The sequence below is a fragment of the Carcharhinus amblyrhynchos genome, chromosome 34 (assembly GCF_965287045.1).
Source record: "Carcharhinus amblyrhynchos chromosome 34, sCarAmb.v2.hapA, whole genome shotgun sequence".
In the NCBI taxonomy this organism is placed as follows: Eukaryota; Metazoa; Chordata; class Chondrichthyes; order Carcharhiniformes; family Carcharhinidae; genus Carcharhinus; species Carcharhinus amblyrhynchos.
Window position 1 is genome coordinate 5,699,003 of NC_137357.1, and position 21,355 is coordinate 5,720,357.

Consider the following 21,355-nt stretch of genomic DNA (forward strand, 5'->3'; position numbering starts at 1 on the left):
AGCTAACCACTGTGCCGCCGTGCGTCTCTGCTGCTGCTCTGTGGCGTTGTTCCCTCGATCTGAGGGGGACTGCTGCTGAATTTGAATGGCCCCTCATCAGGTGCCTTCTCATATCAACATGAAATTATTTTCTCCTCCTCTTGTTTGCAATCCGGCTCAGGTTTGAGGCTGAGGCTGCTTTCTTTGCCAGCTTGGAGCGAACAGATTTCAGAGTTCATCAGACCCTTGGCGTTGGGGGATTCGGCCGCGTTGAGTTGGTAAGTCATGAGGTTTCAGTTCTGAGCCAAGAAAACAGGGTTCAGATACAGATGGCGTAAAGTTACAGTTCAGAGGTGTATAAGATTATTATGTTTTGGGACTCTAGTTTAAAATTTAGGGTATAGGAAGAGGGGCTCATTAGTCTGCCTGACAGTAAGTCTGGGTGGTTTAACTGGGAGAGATCAAAGGAAGGCTTAGATAGTTTAGTAAGAAGTCTCACAACACCAGGTTAAAGGGTCAAGTTTTTAGGTTCCAGATCACCAACAATCTGTTCTGGTCCCCCCTGCCCCACCCACCGTGCCGAAATTATAGTTACGAAAGCACCACCAACGTCTCTACTTTCTCAGAAGACTAAGGAAATTTGGCATGTCAGCTGCGACTCTCTCCAACTTTTACAGATGCACCACAGAAAGCATTCTTTCTGGATGTATCGTCGCTTGGTATGGGCTCCTGTTCTGCCCAAGACCACAAGAAACCGCAGAAGGTCATGAATGTAGCCCAATCCATCACGCAAACCAGCCTCCCATCCATTGACTCTGTCTACACTTCCCGCGACCTCAGCAAAACAGCCAGCATAATTAAAGACCTCATGCACACTCTCTCTTCCACTTTCTTGTCTGGAAAAAGATACAAAAGTCTGAGGTCACGTACCAACCGACTCAAGAACAGCTTCTTCCCTGCTGCCGTCAGACTTTTGAATGGATCTACCTTGCATTAAGTTGATCTTTCTCTACACCCTAGCTTTTACTGTAACACTACATTCTGCACTTTCTTGTTTCTTTCTCTAGGAACGACATGCTTTGTCTGTAGCACAAGAAATAATAATTTTCACTGCATGTTAAATACATGTGACAATAATAAATCAGGTTTATTTGGAATCACAAGCTTTTGGAGCGCTGCTGTTTCATCAGGTGAGTGAGCAGTGCTCCAAAAGCTCATGATTCCAAGTAAACTCTTTGGACTTTAACCTGGCGTTGTGAGACTTCTTACTGTGCCCACCTCAATCCAACGCCGGTATCTCCATATCTTTGATAGTTTAGCAATGTGTAAAATGGTAACAGTCTCAGAGTTTACAATGAATAGACTCCAAGTCTCCCAAAGTCCCAGAAAGATGTAGGGATAGGGTTGTAAACAGTTGTGCTGTAAACTTGTCCATTAACTCATAGGCTGAAGAATAGCAAGTTAGACTTTTGACCTAGATGCAAGGTTAATGTGTTTCATATTGCTCTGGGGAAGAGAGCAGAGGGAGCCATTTCTGAGATCCAGTTAGAAGCTTCCTTATCAAATGAAGAATGAGGCGAAGATCTTATAGAAACATATAAAATTATGAAGGGAATAGATAAGATAGAAACGGGGGGTTGTTTCCACTGGTGGGTATAACTTGAACTCGGGGGCATAGCCTCAAAATAAGTCAATTCCTTGTTCTAATTATAATAATGTGTGGCACAGTGGTTTGTACTGCTGCCTCACAGCGCCAGGGACCCGCGTTCGATTCCTGCCTGGGGTCACTGTGTGTGCAGGTTCTGCATGTTCTCCCCGTGTCTGTGTGAGTTTCCTCCGGGTGCACCGGTTTCCTCCCACAGTCCAAAAGATGTGCTGGTTAGATGCATCGGCCGTGCTAAATTCTGCCTCGGTGTACCCAAACAGGCACTGGAGTGTGGCAACTAGGGGATTTTTGCAATAACTTCATTGCAGTGTTAATGTAAACCTACTTGTGATACTAATAAATAAACTTTAAACTTAAACTTTTACTTGAGAAAGGATATACTGGCACTGGAGGGGGTGCAGAGGAGACTCACTAGGTTGATTCGAGAGTTGAGAGGGTTGGTTTATGAGCAGAGACTGAGTAGACTGGGGCTATACTCATTGGAATTCAGAAGAATGAGGGGGAGATCTTATAGAAACAGATAAGGTTATGAAGGGAATAGATAAGATAGAAGCAGGGAGGTTGTTTCCACTGGCGGGTGAAACTAGAACTAGGGGGCAAGGCCTCAAAATAAGGAGAAGCAGATTTAGGACTGAGTTGAGGAGGAACTTCTTCACACAAAGGGTTGTGAATCTGTGGAATTCCCTGCCCAGTGAAGCAGTTGAAGTTACCTGACTGAATATTTTTACGGCAAAGATAGCTAGATTTTGAACAGTAAAGGAATTAAGGGTTATGTTAAGTGGAGCTGAGTCCACGAAAAGATCAGCCATAATCTTATTGAATGGCGGAGCAGGCTCGAGGGGCCAGATGGCCTACTTCTGCTCCGAGTTCTTATGTTTTTAAATCAGCAAATGCCACATGCAGCAGTTCAGTGTGATGTTACGATCCCGGTAGGAACCGTTAACCTTTAAAGAGAACTCTGAACACCCGATAATTAGCTGAAAAGAATTCGTGTCACAAAATTTCATGTTTTTATATGAAAACAAACGTTATTAAAAAAAAAACAAAGAAAGGAAGCACTATTAGCATAACACTATAATTTATAAGTAGTACTCTATGAATTTAGTATTACTTATATCTCTCCCGAGAGTTCCCTTATCTTAGAAAGCCTTAAAGTTTATTCAGTTGCTCAGGGATAAAGCCAAAGTCATGCAGAATATACTCTGTTTTCTCCTCAGATTTCTAGTTTGGCACTTTTACAACTTTCCATTCTGTTACCACAGTTTCTTTTCAGCTCTTTCGAAGCTGACTGTTCAAGCTGACTACTTTCTAGCACAAAGCTCAGCAGTCTTTCATTGTGAGGGTGACTGGAGATTTCACCCTCTGCCTCCAAGCTAGGCAAATCTTCCAATTTCCTTGTCCATAATTGAGCTGCAAGTCGCACAACCCCAAATCAGCAAATGCCTTCTGTGGAAAAACAGCCAGCTAAATTAAGCAAAAGAATCGTCTAACCCTCATAGCCCAACTCCATGACAATGTGGCACGGTTTGGGATATCTTGGCTTTAAAATCAAACCTTTGATTATGATGGCCATGTAAATCATTTAAATTTCTAATGAAGTTAGGGAAATTCTCCTCAGACTTAGTGATTCCACTTAAAAATCTTGTTTTTGACAAACTTTAAAAAAAAATGTAACTTTTAATCTTTGGAATCATCTGAGTTTTTTATAAATGGAAAAGCCAAATTTTAAAAACTGATGAAGAACTCTGATGCAAATGCAAATTAAACAAGTTGGAATTAAGTGCAGTTGAAAGGTAATATATGTTTATTCAATTAGGTCAAAGGCAGTTGTGTAAAAACCGAAATACTAAATGACCCATCTCCAAGTTGTAAGAGATCCAAAAGGTGTACTCATTCCATCGGTGGAAGATTGTGGTCAGTGCAGACTTGATGGGCCAAATGGTCTCCTTCTCCACTGTAGGGATTCTATGAAGAGGAATGTCTTCACTTGATGTTGCGAATGTTTGGAATTCTCTACTGTCGAGACTATGGATGCTCAGTTGATGAGAATGTTCAAAACTAAGTTCGATCGGTTTGGGGAATCAAAGGTTATGGGAAGCAGTCGGAAAAGTGAAATTGATGGGGAGGTTCAGCCATGATCGGATTGACTTGCGGAGAACATTTGAGGGGTAGGCTGTGTTCCTAATGCTCACATTATCTTCTCACTGATGGCCGAATTGACCCATGGAGCATGGTGTAGAGGTCCATAGAATCCCTACAGTGCAGGAGGATCCATCGAGTCTGCACCGACAACAATCCCATCCAGGCCCTATTCCGATAACCCCACATATTTACCCCATGAATTCCTCATCCCGGGTCACTAAGGGTCAATCCATTGTGGCCAATGTAGCTAATCTGCACATCTTTGGACTCTGGGAGGAAACTGTGGGAGGACCTGGAGGAAACCCACACAGACAAGGGGAGAACGTGCAGACTTCACACAGCCAGTGATCCAAGCCGGGAATTGAACCCAGATCCCTGGCGTTGTGAGACAGCAGTGCTAAGCACTGTGCCAGGTCAATGATCACCATTCATTCTTATGACCTGGATTTGAGCCTGGAAGTGAGTTTTGTGTCAGGTTGTGAAGTTGAGAACATAGAGGAACGGGGGAAAGAACTCCTTCTTCATCCTGGTTCACAAGCAATGCTGTAAAAACTTTTACCTCAGGATTCAGCCCCTCGCACCTTCTTCCAGCTGCTGAGTTTCCCGAGGTCTGGGAAACATGGCCACCTGTGGAATGCCTGTTAAAACGAAAACCTCGTAAATGACTAACTAGGACAAAGCAGCCCACTCAATTGCTATCCCATCCACCATTTCCAACACGCCTCCACCACATGCAGACTGTCTACAAAATGCACTGCAGAAACTTAACAAGGCTCCTGACACCATTCAAACCCATGATCTCTACCACCTGATAGACACACCACACTGGTTTGGAAATGTATCATCAGTCCCTCACCATTATGGGGTCAAAATCTTTTCTAAAGGCACACCCATGGTTGAGGACTCTGGTTCTGTATTCGTTGGAGTCGAGAAGGGTGAGGGGGAATCTTATTGAAACTTACAGGGTACTGCAAGGCCTGGATAGACTGGACGTGGAGAGGATGTTTCCACTAGTAGGAAAAACTAGAACCAGAGAGCACAACCTCAGGCTTAAGGGACGGTCCTTGAAAACGGAGACGAGGAGGAATTTCTTCAGCCAGAGAGTGGGGAATCTGTGGAAGTCTTCACTGCAGAGGAGGCCGGGTCATTGAGTGTCTTTAAGACAGATAGATAGATTCTTGATTAATAAGGGGATCAAAGGCTACAGGGAAAAGGCAGGAGATGAGGGATGAGAAAAATATCAGCTGTGTTTGATTGGTGGAGCAGACTCGATGGACCGAGTGGCCTAATTCTGTTTAAATGTTTTACGGACATAAGGACTGCAAAGGTGCAAGAAGGCGCCTCAGCGCTCCCTTCATGAGTGGGGAATAGGGATGGGCAGTAAATGCTGGCCCAGGCAGCAACACCCACATCCCATGAAAGAATTTTTTTAAATCACTTGATGTGAATAGGTTAATTGCCAGCCTCTCATCCAGCCACCCCCAGAACTGGATGTGAATGGGTTCGGTTCCCTGGATTGTTTGTATTTTTGCCTCTGAGCGAACTTTAACTTGGCTCCAGCCCAATGTTTGGACTTAAAACTCTGCCCTGTGCTGCGCCTGAGCTATGAGGCTTGTTCGCTGGAGCGGGTGGAGTGAAGGAGCACCGAGTAAGGTAAGCGATTACCTTTAAAAACATTTTCGCGGGCTTATTAACGTTTACAGCTTTAAAACTACAGAGGAAGTGGGTCGCGGGGATTTGTGGGTAGGGATTTTTGTAAACCGCGCTAGGTTTCAAAGGAGGCCTGCTGTAGACAGCGGACAGTGTTGGAGCAGGCAGCGGAGTGAGAGGGAAGCTGAGTGAGCTACAAGGGCTTAGGATCAAAGGGCTTGGGAGAAAAGGGCCAGGTATGTTTGACTTGTAAACTGTGTTTAGTAATTCCTAAGGGGCAATAATGGAGGGGCATGTGATGTGCTGTTTCTGTATGATGTGGGAGCTGGTGGACCCCAGGATCCTTCCCAGTGACCATGTCTGCAGTAAGTGCTGGTTGCTAGAGGAGCTCCAGCTCAAAGTTGATGAGCTTGCCTCTGAGCTTCAGACACTGAGGCTCATCAGGGGGAGGGAGGGTGCCATTGATAATGGGGTGTAAGAGACATTAACACCCCCTGGACTGGCTCACTCTAAGGGTCAGGAACAAGAGGGGGCTGCTGAGGGGAGGGAGGAGGAAGGAGGGTGGGGAGAGGAGGAAGGAGGGTGGGACCCAAATGCCTCAGCCTCTCAATCTGCATAACAGGTTTGAGGTTCTTGCTTCCAGTGTGGACAAGAATGAGGGCTGTGAGGTTGATGAGCAAACTGCACACAGTACAGTGATGCAGACACAGGACATAGACAAAGAGAAGGTGAAAAGGATTGGGGATAGTGTGGTTAAGGGTATAGACACTGTCCTTTGTCACAGTGATAAAGAGCACAGAAGGGTGTGTTGTCTGCTTTGTGCTCAGGTCCAGGATGTCACATCTGGGCTGCAGAGGAACCTGGAGTGGGAGGGTGAGAATCCAGTCGTTGTGGTGCATGTCGGTGCCAACGACGTAGGCAAAATGCGAACTGAGGATCTGGAGAGGGAGTATGAAAAGCTGGGAATGGAATTAAAAAGCAGAACCGACAAGGTGGTTATCTCTGGATTACTACCTGAACCACGTGCAGATGGGCATAGGGTAGACAGGATTAAAGAGGTGAATGGGTGGCTCAGGGATTGGTGTGGGAGGAATGGTTTTGAATTTATGGGGCATTGGCACCAGTATTGGGGCAGTTGGGACCTGTTCAGGTGGGATGGTGTTGGTCTGAACCGTGCTGGGACCAGAGTCCTGGCGAATCGTATAAATAGGACTGTGGATAGGGCTTTAAACTAATTAGGGGGGGGATGGGTGCGAGGGTAGGTGAAATTACAGGGTTTAAAGTAAAGGAGAGGGTACAGGAAGAGGCCAAGGATGTCCCAATAATAAAGGGAGTAGGGGGCATGAGTAAGGTTGGTAGCGTTCCTTCAAATAGGGTCCAGGTGAAGGATGGGATGAAGACACTTTATCTGAATGCACGAAGCATTCGGAACAAAGTGAATGAGCTGGTGGCGCAGATCAGCACAAATGGATATGATCTGGTGGCCATTACAGAGACGTGGTTGCAAGGAGACAGGGACTGGGAGCTGAATGTACAGGGGTATCAAGTGTTTAGGAAGGATAGACGGGAGGAAAAAGGGGGAGGTAGCTCTGCTGATTAAGGATAATATCAGGGTGGTAGGAAGGGAAGATATAGGCGCCAAAGAGCAGAACGTGGAATCGTTGTGGGTGGAGATTAGGAACAGCAAGGGGAGGAAGACGCTGGTGGGTGTCGTCTATAGGCCCCCAAATAATGACCTGGAGGTGGGGCGGGCTATAAACTCGCAAATAAATGTTGCGTGCAGGAATGGAACGGCGATAATTATGGGGGATTTCAATCTACATATTGATCGGTCGACCCATGTTGGACGCGGTGGGCTTGAGGAAGTGTTCTTGGAATGCTGCCGGGATAGTTTCCTTGAACAGTGTGTGCTGGAGCCGACGAGGGAGCGAGCTATCTTAGATCTGGTGTCATGTAATGAGGCAGGTAGAATTAGGGACTTTGTTGTGAGGGATCCTCTTGGGAAGAGTGATCACTGTATGGTGGAGTTTCTGATGCAGATGGAGGAGGAGAAAGTAGGATCCCGGACCTGTGTCCTTTGTTTGAACAGAGGGCAGTACGATCGGATAAGAGGAATTGGCGAATGTAGATTGGGGGCGCGGATTGGTCGGTAGGTCTGCTGAGGGACAGTGGAGGATCTTTAAGGAGATCTTTCTTGGTGCTCAGCAGAAATTTATTCCGATGGTAAAGAAGGATCGTAGGAGAAGAGATAATCAGCCGTGGATAACGAAGGAGATAAAGGAGAGTATGAAATTAAAAGCTGATGCGTTTAGAGTGGCTAAAAGTGGGCGAGAAGAGGATTGGGAGAGGTTTAAATATCAACAAAGAATGACGAAGAAATTGATAAAGAAAGGAAGGATAGACTATGAATCTAGGCTAGCATTAAATATAAAAAAGGATAGTAAGAGTTTTTATAAATATATAAAAAGGAGGAGGCTAGCTAGGGTGAATGTTGGACCCTGAGAGGATGAGAGGGGGGATTTAGTGGTAGGGGATGAGGAAATGGCTGAGGCCTTGAATAACTTTTTTGCTTCGGTCTTCACGGAGGAGGACGCGAATAGTTTGCCGGGTGTTAACGATGGAAAGATGGTAGGAGTGGAGGGCCTGAATGAGACCATTGTTACTCGAGAGGCAGTGCTCGACAGACTAGTGGGACTGATGGTGGACAAGTCCCCAGGACCGGATGGAATGCATCCCAGGGTTCTGAAGGAAATGGCAGAGGTGGTAGTGGATGCCTTGGTGATTATTTTCCAAACCTCGCTGGATTCCGGGGAAGTGCCGGAAGATTAGAAAACGGCTAACGTTACGCCACTGTTTAAAAAGGGTAGCAGGCAAAAGGCAGGGAATTATAGGCCGGTTAGTTTAACGTCTGTTGGAGGAAAAATGCTTGAATCTGTGATCAAAGAGGAAATAGCGAGGCATCTTGAGAAGAATTGTTTGATAGAGCAGGCGCAGCACGGATTCGTTAAGGGGAAGTCGTGTCTGACGAATTTATTGGAATTCTATGAGGATGTGTATAGTGCGGTGGACGGAGGGGAACCGATGGATGTGGTGTTTCTCGATTTTCAGAAGGCGTTTGATAAGGTGCCGCACAAAACGTTGTTACAGAAGGTTAGGGGGCATGGAGTTGGGGGTAAGGTGTTAGCGTGGACAGGGGATTGGCTGTCAAATAGGAGGCAGAGAGTGGGTGTCAATGGGTGCTATTCGGTTTGGCGGTTGGTGACTAATGGAGTACCCCACGGATCGGTGCTGGGGCCTCAGCTATTTACCATTTATATAGATGATCTGGAGGAGGGAGCTGAGTGTAAGGTGTCGTAATTTGCTGATGACACAAAGCTAAGTGGAACAGCAAATTGTGCGGAGGGTGTGGAAAGCCTGCAGAGGGATCTAGATAGGCTGAGCGAGTGGGCGAGGACCTGGCAGATGGAATACAATGTTGCCAAGTGTGAGGTTATCCACTTTGGTAGGAATAATGGTAGGAAGGACTACTACTTACAGGACGAAAAGCTGTAGCATGCTACGGTGCAGAGGGACCTGGGGGTCCTTGTGCATGAGTCGCAAAAACCCAGCCTGCAGGTGGTCAGGAAGGCGAATGGGATGCTGGCCTTCATAGCGAGGGGGATTGAATATAAAAGCAGGGAGGTCTTGCTGCAACTGTACAGGGCACTGGTGAGGCCGCAGCTGGAGTACTGTGTGCAGTTTTGGTCGCCGCACTTGCGCAAGGATATTTTGGCCTTGGAGGGAATGCAGAGGAGGTTCACTAGGCTGATACCAGAGTTGAGGGGGTTGAGCTATGAGGAGAGGCTGAATAAACTAGGCTTGTACTCATTAGAGTTTAGAAGGACGGGGGAGGATCTTATTGACACGGACAAGATGATGAAAGGAATGGATAGGGTAGAGGTGGAGAGGTTCTTCCCGCTCAGAAAGGACAGCAGGACTAGAGGGCACAGCCTCAAGATAAGGTGGGGGTGCAGTTTAGAACGGAGTTGAGGAGGAACTTCTTCACTCAAAGGGTGGTGAATCTCTGGAATTCTCTGCCCATTGAAGTGGTGGAGGCGACCTCGCTAAATATATTTAAGACGTGGGTAGATAGGTTTTTAACAGGCAAGAGGATTAAGGGTTATGGGGAGAAAGCGGGAAAGTGGAACTGAGCCATGACAGATCAGCCATGATCTTATTGAATGGTGGGGCAGGCTCTAAGGGCTAGATGGCCTACTCCTGCTCCTATTTCTTATGTTCTTATGAGTGTAGGTAAGGGGAGTGTGTGAGCCTGTACCACAAAAAAGATGCGGGTGGCACAGTGGTGAGGACTTGGGTGGGATTGTGGTTGGTGCAGCCTCAATGGGCTGAATGGCATCCTTTTGCACTGAAGGGATTCTATGAAAAACACACTCTTCAATCACTGAGTGAGTCTCCTGGGGGACCTCAGTATTTCTGTTGGAGTTTACCGAAATCAGTGAGCTGTGCGTGTGCGTGTCTCCTGTTTTTTTTCCACCTCGCTGTCGGTTTCCTCGCACAGGTACAGCTGAAGAATGAAGACAGTCGAAGCTTTGCCATGAAGATTCTGAAGAAGCATCACATTGTGGAGATGAGGCAGCAGGAACACATTCGCTCAGAGAAGCAGATCATGCAGCAGGCTCACTGTGACTTTATAGTCAGGTACGTCCACACCATTGGGTTACACAGTGGTTACAACAGCAGGTCAGGAATACTGCAGCAAGGAACTCACCTCCTGACTCCCCCAAAGCCTGTCCACCATCTACAAGGCACAAGTCAGGAGTGTGATGGAATACTCCCCACTTGCCTGGATGGGGGCAGCTCCAACAACGCTCAAGAAGCTCGACACCATCCAGGACAAAGCAGCCCCGCTTGATTGGCCCCCCATCCACAAACATACACTCCCTCCACTATCCACGCTCAGTAGCAGCCGTGTGTACCATCTACAAGATGCACTGCAGCAATTCACCAAAGAACCTTAGACAGCACCTTCCAAACCCATGACCACTTTCATCTAGAAGGACAAGGGCAGCAGACACATGGGGAACAACACCACCACCTGTAAGTTCCCCTCCAAGCCACTCACCATCATGACTTGGAAAAATATCAGCCGTTCCTTCACAGTTGCTGGGTCAAAGTCCTGGAATTCCCTCCCTAATGGCATTGTGGGTCAACCCACAGCACATGGACTGCAGCGATTCAAGAAGGCGGCTCACCACCACCTTCTCAAGGGGCAACTAGGGGGTGGGCAATAAATGCTGGCCAGCCAGTGACACTCATGTCCCACAAATGAATAAAAAAAGAAGTCTCCACTGATGATGTTTATGGAAGCCCTACTCTTCCTCTTGTGAGGGCTCTCACTGTGTTATCATCCTCCATAAACATCAGCCCAAAATCAGCAATCGGTGTTGGGGAGCAGGAAACAAACAAGTGGGATTCTCCACAAGCTCCCTACAGCAGTGACTCTTCAGTGCAGCAAGGGAAACTGAGATGCCTGATCTATTCAACATAGTTCATAAAACAGCCTGACAGCTCACGAGTATGTGTGTTCCAGGTTGTACAGGACATTCCGGGACCAGAAGTACCTTTATATGCTGATGGAGGCCTGCCTTGGAGGTGAACTGTGGACCATCCTGAGAGACAGGTAAGTGACCTGACATTGACAGTGACTCCCACACCATGCAATCTAAGGGCAGGGACTGACCTGAGACCACTCGCACTCCTCCATTAGAGAATGGCACTCTCTTGACCAAGTCAGGCAGTTGTGGACCTGTTCGGCAGAGTCCAGGCTGTCGCTGCCAGAGGTGCAGATGAGATATTAAACGTCTTTTTTGTTCATTCGTGAGACATGGACATCTCTGGCTGTCCCAGCATTTATTGGCCATCCCGAGTTGCCCTTGAACTGATAGGCTCAGTGGACCACGTCGGAGGGCAGTTAAGAGTCTACCAGATTGCTGTGGCTCTGGAGTCACACATAGGCCAGACCGGGTAAGGACAGCAGATTTCTTTCCCTGAAGGACATTAGTGTCGGGTTTTTCCGACAACGGTTTCACGGTCATCAGTAGATTCTTAATTCCAGATATTTTTTATTGAATTCAATTTCCATTATCATATGGGCAGCAGGGTGGCACAGTGGTTAGCACTGCTGTTTCACAGTGCCAGGGATCCGGGTTTGATTGCTGACGGGTCACTGCACATTCTCCCTATGTCTGTGTGGGTTTCCTCCGGGTGCTCCAGTTCCCGCCCACAGTTGAAAGATGTGCTGGTTCGGGATTAAATTCTCCCTCAGTATAACCTGAACAGGCACCAGAGTGTGGCGACTAGGGGGGATTATCACAGTAACTTCATTGCAGTGTTAATGTAAACCGACTTGTGACACTAATAAATAAACTTAAAGTCTGATCAGAGATGATATGTCACTGAGGGACGAAAGGGTTGCAGAGGTGGCAGTTGTAGCCTCTTGCTCCCTGGACCTTTTGAATTCACTGGAGACCTTCAGAAGGTATAGAAGTAGAATTAGGCCATTCGGCCCATCATGTCTGCTCCGCCATTCGATCATGGCTGATAATCATGACCTGATTTCAGATGCATTGAATCTGGTTTGGTGATGGCCCTCTCGTACACCAGTCACAAGGTCATCAAAGGCACTATCTCAGAGAATATCCTATGAATTTTGTTGCTCAGTCTCGCTTCTATTCGTCCGAGTTTTAGAGTGGTGAGGGGTGATTTAATTGAAGTGTTAAGCTGATTAAGTAATTTGATGGATGAGTTCAGATCAAGGGGGCATAATACGAACAGGCCGTTCAGGGGTAATGTCATGGAGCAGCTTCTCACATTATGGAAATCCGGAACTTTCTCCCTCAGAAAATAGGAGTCAACTGGACATGAAATTTAAGGTGGACGGATTCTTCTTGGATAAGGGTTAGGGAACCAAGGTGGGCAAAGCATCAGGTCCTAATCCAGCCCATTCATTTCCTGATGAGCAACCATGCCCTATCTTTACCAGTGGTTATGGTTCAATGTGGCCTGACCCCTCACCAGCCAAGTGCAGGTTAACGGCCCCAGTCGGGAGGCCTCTGTCCTGATATCAGTCTGACACTTCCCCTTCACGCCCTCAGCTTGAACTCTCTCCTCCTCCAGTTGTAGCTTCGTTTGGGGTGTTTTGTGTGGCAGTGATGGGTGAAGGTGAGATAAGGGCAGTGTTGTGATGTGGCTCAGACCTCTCTCAGCTGCCTACCTCAATACTGAGTGGAACAGAATCCCTCATGGGCTTTCGGAAAAGACTTCTGGACCCTGAATGAGATTCATTCTATCACTAACAACAGTGCTTTCAGTTGCTGAGGAATTCACTCCCTCTGCCTATCCCTCCTCATGTTGGGAACTCATTAGAATCTATTTCTTTGACCAAGTGTTTGGAATTATCTGTCTTCACATCTCCTCTTGTGGCTCGCTGTCAAACTTTGACTGCTAACTCCCCTGCTGAACACAATCTATTATGTTAATGAAAGTTTTTTTTATTTATTAGTCACAAGCAGGTTTGCATTAACACTGCATTGAAGTTACTGTGAAAATTCCCACACTCTGGCGCCTGTTCAGGTTACACTGAGGGAGAATTTAGCACCTAACCAGCACGTCTTTCAGACTGTGGGACGAAACCGGAGCACCCGGAGGAAACCCATGCAGACACGGGGGAGAATGTGCCACAAACGGTGACCCCAAGCCGGGAATCGAATCCAGGTCCCTGGCGCTGTGAGGCAGCAACGCTAGCCCCTGTGCTGCCCAGACGTGAGCACAAATTATTGTTGAGGCACTGGAAGATAGAATTATACCTGCCCCGACTCCAGGAACTTCCTTTAATGTGGAGCCTGGGGCAGGGTCACTGAACATTGCTCTTGTGAGATGCTGCAGAACCTGAGCTGAGATGTTTCTCTGTGGTAAATGACAGGGGCTCCTTCGACGATTCTACCACTCGGTTCTACACTGCCTGTGTGTTGGAGGCTTTTGCTTATTTACACAGCAAAGGAGTCATTTACAGGGACCTCAAGCCAGAAAACATCATCCTCAACCACAGGGGCTATGCCAAGCTGGTAAGCACTGCAAATTGGCCAGGTTTGCCGATACGTTGCCAGGTTTGCAATGGATATGAGGGATTTGATTTATTGTTACCACGTGCAGGGATACAGTAAAAATGATTGTTTCTTGCACGCTATACAGACAAAGCATACTGTTCATAGAGTACATAGGGGAGAAGGAAAGGAGAGGGTTCAGAATATAGTGTTGCAGTCGCAGCTAGGGTTGAGAGAAAGATCAACTTAAGTCTTCAGAGTCCTGAGGATTGCCAAGTCTGTAAGGGATTGATATAGACCATTGTCAAGGAAGTTTATAAGAGTGAGAGTCCAGTTTTAAAAATCAGGGACGTCTTGTTGAAGTTGTACAAGACATTAGTAAGGCCACACTTGGAATACTGTGTACAGTTCTGGTCACCCTATTATAGAAAGGATATTATTAAACTAGAAAGAGTGCAGAGAAGATTTACTAGAATGCTACCAGGACTTAGTGGTTTGAGTGAGAAGGAGAGGCTGGATAGACTGGGACTTGCTTCTCTGAAGCGTTGGAGGCTTAGGGGTATCTTATAGCGGTCCATAAAATAATGAGGGGCACAGATAAGGTAGATAGTCAACATCTTTTCCCAAAGGTAGGGGAGTCTAAAAGTAGAGGGCTTAGGATTAAGGTAAGAGGGGTGAGATACAAACATGTCCAGAGGGGCAATTTGTTTCACACAGAGGGTGGTAAGTGGAATGAGCTGCCAGAGCTTATACTGGAGGTGGGTACAATTTTGTCTTTTGAAAGGCACTTGGACAGTTACATGGGTAAGATGGGTATAGATGGATATGGGCCAAACAAGGGCAATTGGGACGAGCTTAGAGGTTACAAAAAGGGGCAGCATGGACTAATTGGGCCGAAAGGCCTGTTTCCATGCTGTAAACTTCTATGACTCACAGAATGAGAGTTAAAGATAGAGAGTATACTGCTGGGGACAGTCACCATCTTAAAAAAGCTGCCTTTATGGACACAAGCAATGTCTGAAAAGCAAACTAGCCACAGCACTATATATAGACCATTCAAGTGGGGGAAGGAAAAGGCACTCTGGTTGTAATAGGAGACAGTATAGTCAGAAGGATTGGTACCCTGCAGCCACAACTGGGCATCCTTAAGGTTGTGTTCTCTGTCCAGTGCCAGGGTTTGGGATCTCTCCTCACCATAGGAAGGGGTGGCTACGAGAACCAATGCCATAGGTAGAACTAGATGTGGGTGTCCTCCTTAAAGCAGGTGCAGCAGGAGGTTGGGAAGGCCGATGGGATTTTTGGCCTTCATTGTAAAGGGATGAAAGCATAAGATCTTGCTTCAATCTGGGACCGCACCTTGAGAATTGTGTGCTGCCTCAACTACCATAACCATGGAAGGATAGACTCACTTAAGAAGAGTTCACAGACTGATTACTAGGGTGAGAGGGTTGACATACAGAACAAAGAAAATTACAACACAGGAACAGGCCCTTCAGCCCTCCAAGTCTGCACCGACCATGCTGCCCGACTGAACTAAAACCACCCCCCACTCTTCTGGAGACCATATCCCTCTATTCCCATCCTGTTCGTGTATTTGTTCAGAAGCCCCTTAAAACTCACTATCGTATCTGCAGTCACTACCTCCCCCTGCAGTGAGTTCCAGGCACCCACCACCCTCTGTGTAAAAAGAACCTGCCTCTTATATCTCCTTTAAACCTTGCCCCTCGTACCTTAAACCTGTGGCCCCGAGTAATTGACTCTTCCACCCGAGGAAAAAGTTTCTGACTATCCGCTCTATCCACGCCCCACATAATCTTGAAGACCTTTATCAGGTCAGCCCCTCAACCTCTGTTCCAGTGAGAAAGCAAGTTTCTCCAACTTCTCCTCGTAGCTAATGCCCTCCATACCAGGCAACATCCTGGTAAATCTTTTCTGAACCCTCTCCAAGGCCTACACCTCCTTCTAGTAGTGTGGCGATCAGAATTGAACACTATATTCCGAATACCTGCAGAATTTGGTCGAATGGATTTTCACAATTGTGAAACTTAGAGGACTGAGAGGTGACATTGCTGAAACATATGAGGGGAATTGAGTAGGTAGGTTCAGAAATGTCTCCTTCCCCTGGCTGGGGTGTCAACAACAAGGGGTCTGAGGATAGGAGACTGAGATTGGTAGAAATGTATTGACTTAGCAATGTGGTTTGTTTAGTGTTCCCATCAGTGCTGACGCATCGCTCTCCAACCAGGCAAAATTTTCTCCATTATCACTAAACCTCATTACCGTGTGAAGACAATTGTGTCAAAGAACTTGAAACCTTTTTATCTGAATATGTAGATAATCTGTCTGGTTAGCTGTAAAAATGAAGAGGATAATTTTCACACGTACACTCGCTTAGATAATGCATACTAGATCAGAGGAACTGAACATTGAGGATGCTTATTGAGGAGGTACTTTGAGGATTAATGCCATTGAGAGAGAGTGTGGAGGCGGGTGGGAAATATAAACTACAAAGGCATGTGTCTAGTGGCTCTGCGGTTAGAGTTTGGAAAGGATCCAAAAGGTGCTGGGTTCAAATCCCAGTTAGCGCCTGAGACATAGACCAAGATAGGATAGATTAATTAATTTACTGGTGTGGTTAGTGAACTTAGTGCTGAGTAAGATCGCATGCAAACTCAATGATAATTGCAGGGATGCCACCAGAGGCTACTGGTTTGGGGCGGTACAATGGTTAGTACTGCTGCCTCACATCTCCAGGGACCTGGGTTTGATTCGTGGCTTGGGTGACTGTCTATGTGGAGTTTGCACGTTCTCCCTGTGTCTGTGTGGGTTTCCTCCGGGTGCTCTGGTTTCCTCCCACACTCCAAAGATGTGCAGGTTAGGTGGATTGGCCACGTTAAATTGCCCCTCAGTGTCCCAGGATGCATAAATTAGAGGGATCAGCAGGGTAAATTTGTGGAGCTGTGGGGATACGGCCTGGGTGGGATTGTGGTCGACGCAGACTCGATGGACCGAACGGCCTCCTTCTGCACTGTCGGGATTCTATGAAATGTTAGAAATCTGAAATCAGAATAGGCTGGAGACGCACAGCGGGTCAGGAGGCACCAGTGAGAGAGAAGCATTTCAGTTGATGACATCCCATCAGAGTCGGTAAATGTTCTCACGTGTCAACTTTTTCAGCAATCAGAGAGTTGGAGTGAACAGGAAGGATGGGGGACACACGTTAAGTGACCACTCTGTTCAATGTTCACCTCATCTTCCGGAGGCTGGAATTTTATTGCACGCCTGCCCTGATTCAGTGGGGGAGGGTGGGGGGGTGTTGGGTGAAGGGGAGGAGAACAGCATTATCCATCGGCCTTGGGCGGGATCATACGAATCTCGGGCAGACAGACATGCCAGTGAAATTCCGCCCAGAGTTCACCAATTTCAGGATCTTCTGCTCTGCCCATTTATTATTCCTCTTCCTCTTGACCCACCTTTGGTTTCTTTATATGTCTCATTATCATCTCCTTACACCATCAATCTATTGATTGTTTAATCTCTTCGGCCTTCTGCACTTTCTCAGATCATCCATTTCTGTCCATTTCTCCCCCTTCTGTAAATGTCATATGGCCAACGTGTTCCCGTTCTGCTGAAAGGTCACAGACCTGAAACATTAACTCTGTTTCTCTCTCTGCAGACACAGCCAGAGAACTGCTGAATATTTGCAGCATTTTCTGTTGTGATCTGAGGGAGAGATCAGGTGCACCCTCCCAAATTAGAGACTCAATGTGAGCGTCACAAATATTAGCAATCACCGACCAAGCTGCTAGATATAAGATACACGCGGGTGCACACCTGAGTGCTGTCAGTTGTGCACGAACAAACACAGCCACGTGAACAAACACAGACACGCAAACAAACACAGATTCATATGGACATGCAGACACAAGCGAACACATGGACACACGTATGAACCAGACATATGAACACAGCAACATGCACACGAACAGAGTGACACACATAAGAACAGGGACGCACAGACATACATACAACCAAACACACATGCGCATACACACATATAAACAGACACATATGAACATACGCACACAGGAACACACACACACACACACACACACACACACACAAAACACCCAGGAGCACCCTATCTTCTTCTCAGATGCTGAGTGCCCAACAAAACCTAGTTAAAATGAGCAGGACAGTTAGCGCAGCACAACACTGAATGCACTGAGATGTTAATCAATGTTGTTGGCCCGGTTTAGGTGGATTTTGGTTTTGCGAAGAAGATTGGATTTGGGAAGAAGACCTGGACATTCTGTGGGACTCCAGAATACGTAGCTCCGGAAATCATCCTAAACAAAGGTCACGACAGCTCTGCAGATTACTGGTCCCTGGGGATCTTAATGTACGAGCTCCTGGCGGGCAGGTAAGCGGCAAAAATCCCTCTTTCCCCAGGCACGGTCACGGGTCGCCACACACCTGTCTATCTGTGACATTCCCTCCTTCCTCTATGACCTGGGGCAGAGAAATGTCTTCAGAACTCAGCCAAAGGCCATTGCCAGTGACTGACAGAAAGCAGTTCAACTGGGAGGGCACTGCGCCTCATCCTGTTCTAGACTATCAATCCAGAAACTCAGCTAATGTTCTGGGGACCGGGGTTCGAAACCTGCTGCGGCAGATGGTGGAATTTGAATCCAATTAAAAAAAAATTTGGAATTAAGAATCTACTGATGACCATGAAACCATTATTGGAAAAACCCATCTGGTTCCCTTTCGGGAAGGAAATCTGCTGTCCTTAGCTGGTCTGGCCTACACGTGACTCCAGAACCACAGCAATGTGGTAGACTCTCAAATGCCCTCGGGCAATTAGGAATGGGCAATAAATACTGGCGACGCCCATATCTCATAAATGAATTAAATAAAGTTTATGGCCCACCCAATGGAAGCTGCAAGAGGAGGATTCATTGGCCAGTGATCAGGGATAGGGTACCATGGCTGACTGTTCCAATGCCTAATAGTGGAGAGCTTCTAAGCTGAAATCAGTGCAAGTCTGGGTATTGAACCTTCTGTTTTAGTATGGGTCTGTGCGACTCCGGTTCCATCGCCACACGATGCAATGTTTGAGCTGGAGAGAGAAGCGTGTAGTGTGTTATAGTGTGACGTGTCTGCCATATGATGTGACGCCCATGCCAAACACTTGCTGCTCTGTGCTCAGTTTGGAAAACGGGAGGCACTGGGTTATGATTTCTATTGGTTTGAATGCACGAGCCCCACATTCATGGTGAGGCTATTGAGTTGGATGATCAGCCACGATCAAAATGAATGACACAGCAGTCTTGAAGGGCCACATGGCTTCCTCCTATCTTCTACGTATGTTTCATGGGGGTTTAGGAGAGTGAATGTGGATCTCAGTGAAACATATAAAATTCTGGACAGATGGAGGGATGATGCTCCCTCTGGCTGGGCTGTCTTCAACTCTCTGTCACAGTCACAGGGTACAAGGAAGGCCATTTAGGACTGAGATGAGGAGAAAAAGTCTTCGCTCAGAGGGTGGCGAATCTGTGGAATTCTCTACCATAGAAAGCTGTGGAGGTCAAGTCACTGAATGTCTTCAGGAAGGAAGTAGATAGATTTTTAAACTCTAAAGGTATCAACGAGCGGATGGCACGGAGGCACAGTGGTTAGCTCTGCTGCCTCACATCACCAGGGACCCAGGTTCGATTCCTGGCTCAGGCCACTGTCTGTGCGGAGTTTGCACATTCTCCCCCACCTGCCTCGATTTCTCCCACAGTCTGAAGCCGTGCTGATTATGCATTTACCCGAACAGGCGCCAGAGTGTGGCCACTGAGGAAATTTTGCAGCAACTTCACTGCAGTGTTAATGGAAGCCTTATTTGTGAGTAATAAATAAACTCTTTAAAAAAAACTTCAGTACGGGGAGCGGACTATAGCATTAAAATGGAAGGTCGGCCATGATCACACTGGATGGCGGAGCAGGTTTGATGGGCTGAACAGCCGACTCCTGATGCTACTCTCTATATTCCTTATCCCCATGAATTTGGCCACCGGACTCTTTCCAAAGTTGTTCTTCCCAGCCTTCCGAAGTTGCCAAAATACTGCTGGAGGCAGGTCCACTGACCACACAGTCTGCTTCAGATGCTGGAGGTTATGCAGCCTGAGAGGGCATTTGAGTCACATTTGACCCTACGCCACGCGTATCTGCAGGAATGCCCAGTAAGACCGGCCAGTACAGTGACCCAGATCAGGCTGGGATTCCTCGCCTCGAACAGATCAACCCCATTTGTGCGATATTACAAAATGGCTTTTCACCCGGGCTGTAATCAGACCCAGCAGTAGGGGGAAATCGCATAATTACAGCAGAGGAGGGGACCCAATGTGCCAGTTTGTGAAGGAGCTATCCCACTGGTCCCACTCCCTTTTCTTTTATTGGAGTACTCTGCATTTGCTTTATTTCTCTTACACAAATAGCCTGCTGCAACTGGGTGAGCTGTATAAGAATTGAAGTTAATTTATTAGTATCACATTAACATTGCAATGAAGTTACAGTGAAAATCCCCCGTTGCCACACTCTGGCGCCTGTTCAGCTTACACCTAATGAGCATGTCTTTCAGACTGTGGGAGGAAACCCACGCAGACACAGGGGTGAAGGTGAAGACCCCATGCAGACAGTGACCCAATCCGGGAATTGAACCCAGGTCCCTGGCTCTGAGAGGCAGCAATGCTAAGCACTGTGCCACTGTGTGTGAGGGAGGTCTGAAGAGGTGGAATTCTGTTGTTCACCAGCCCCAGTGAAGCTGGTTCTTCATTCAGGTAAGAGGGTTTCACACATGCACACGCACGCACAGCCAGGGCAAGCGATGCCAGATTATTCTCTGTGTCGTGTCTCCACAGCCCTCCGTTTTCTGGCTCTGACCCTATGCAAACCTACAACATAATCCTGCGAGGAATCGACATGATTGAGTTCCAAAGAAAAACACCAAAACGCTGGCACCCTCATTAAGAAGCTGTGCAGGTGAGTGTCGGCTGACAGGGTTGTGGGAGAAAGGACGAGAGGTGAATCTGGATGGGTTTGTGCCAGGAAAATAGTCACCAGAGCTGTTCGATGGATGGAAAAACCCAATGCATTTCCAATTGGTGTCCACAGAAGGACACTTCGGACTGAAATCCAGCCGTGTAATTGAGTTTTAAAAATGGCCAAACCAACTTCCATTATCCACTTCGAACGACAGAGGTTGAGGGGTGACCTGATAGAAGTCGACAAGATTGTGGGGGGCACGGACAGAGGGGAGAGTCAATTACGAGGGGGGCACAGGTTTAAGATGCGAGGGACAAGGTTTAAAAAAGAGATATACGAGGCAGGTTTGTTTCTACACAGAAAGTGGTGGGTACCTGGACTCATTGCCAGGGGAGGTAGTGGAAGCAGAAATGACAGCGACTTGTAAGGGGCTTCTGGACAAACGCATGACTAGGATGGGAATAGAGGGATATGATCCCTGGGAGAGTAGGGGGGTTTCAGTTAGGTTGGTGCAAGCTTGGAGGCCAAAGGGCTTGTTCCTATGCTGTAATTTTGTTCATTGATACAGTTTGGAATTGACCTGTGTGTTTGTTATTGAACATGAATAAATAGTGGTTTAATGTTTCAATACTGAAATAGCCAACTATCCACATGAAACCCACCAGATTGGTCAAGGTACAGAATTTCTCCCCTCCTTCAGTACAGACAGGGTCTGAACATGCTTGTTGTTGGTGTTTAAAGTTGTTGCATCAGTGTTGCAAGCCAGCGAACATCCAACCAGAAC

General features: G+C 47.1%; 1 protein-coding gene across 1 annotated transcript in view; it reads left to right on the plus strand.

Annotated features, from left to right (window-relative positions):
• The window catches only part of LOC145361168 (cGMP-dependent protein kinase 1-like), a 99,513-nt gene that overhangs the window by 72,549 nt on the left and 5,609 nt on the right, over window positions 1–21,355 (plus strand). The window contains 7 exon segments of the mRNA XM_080216787.1: window positions 161–257; window positions 9,996–10,135; window positions 11,028–11,117; window positions 13,419–13,560; window positions 17,799–17,962; window positions 20,448–20,540; window positions 20,542–20,568. Coding sequence (XP_080072913.1) covers window positions 161–257; window positions 9,996–10,135; window positions 11,028–11,117; window positions 13,419–13,560; window positions 17,799–17,962; window positions 20,448–20,540; window positions 20,542–20,568 — 753 coding nt within the window.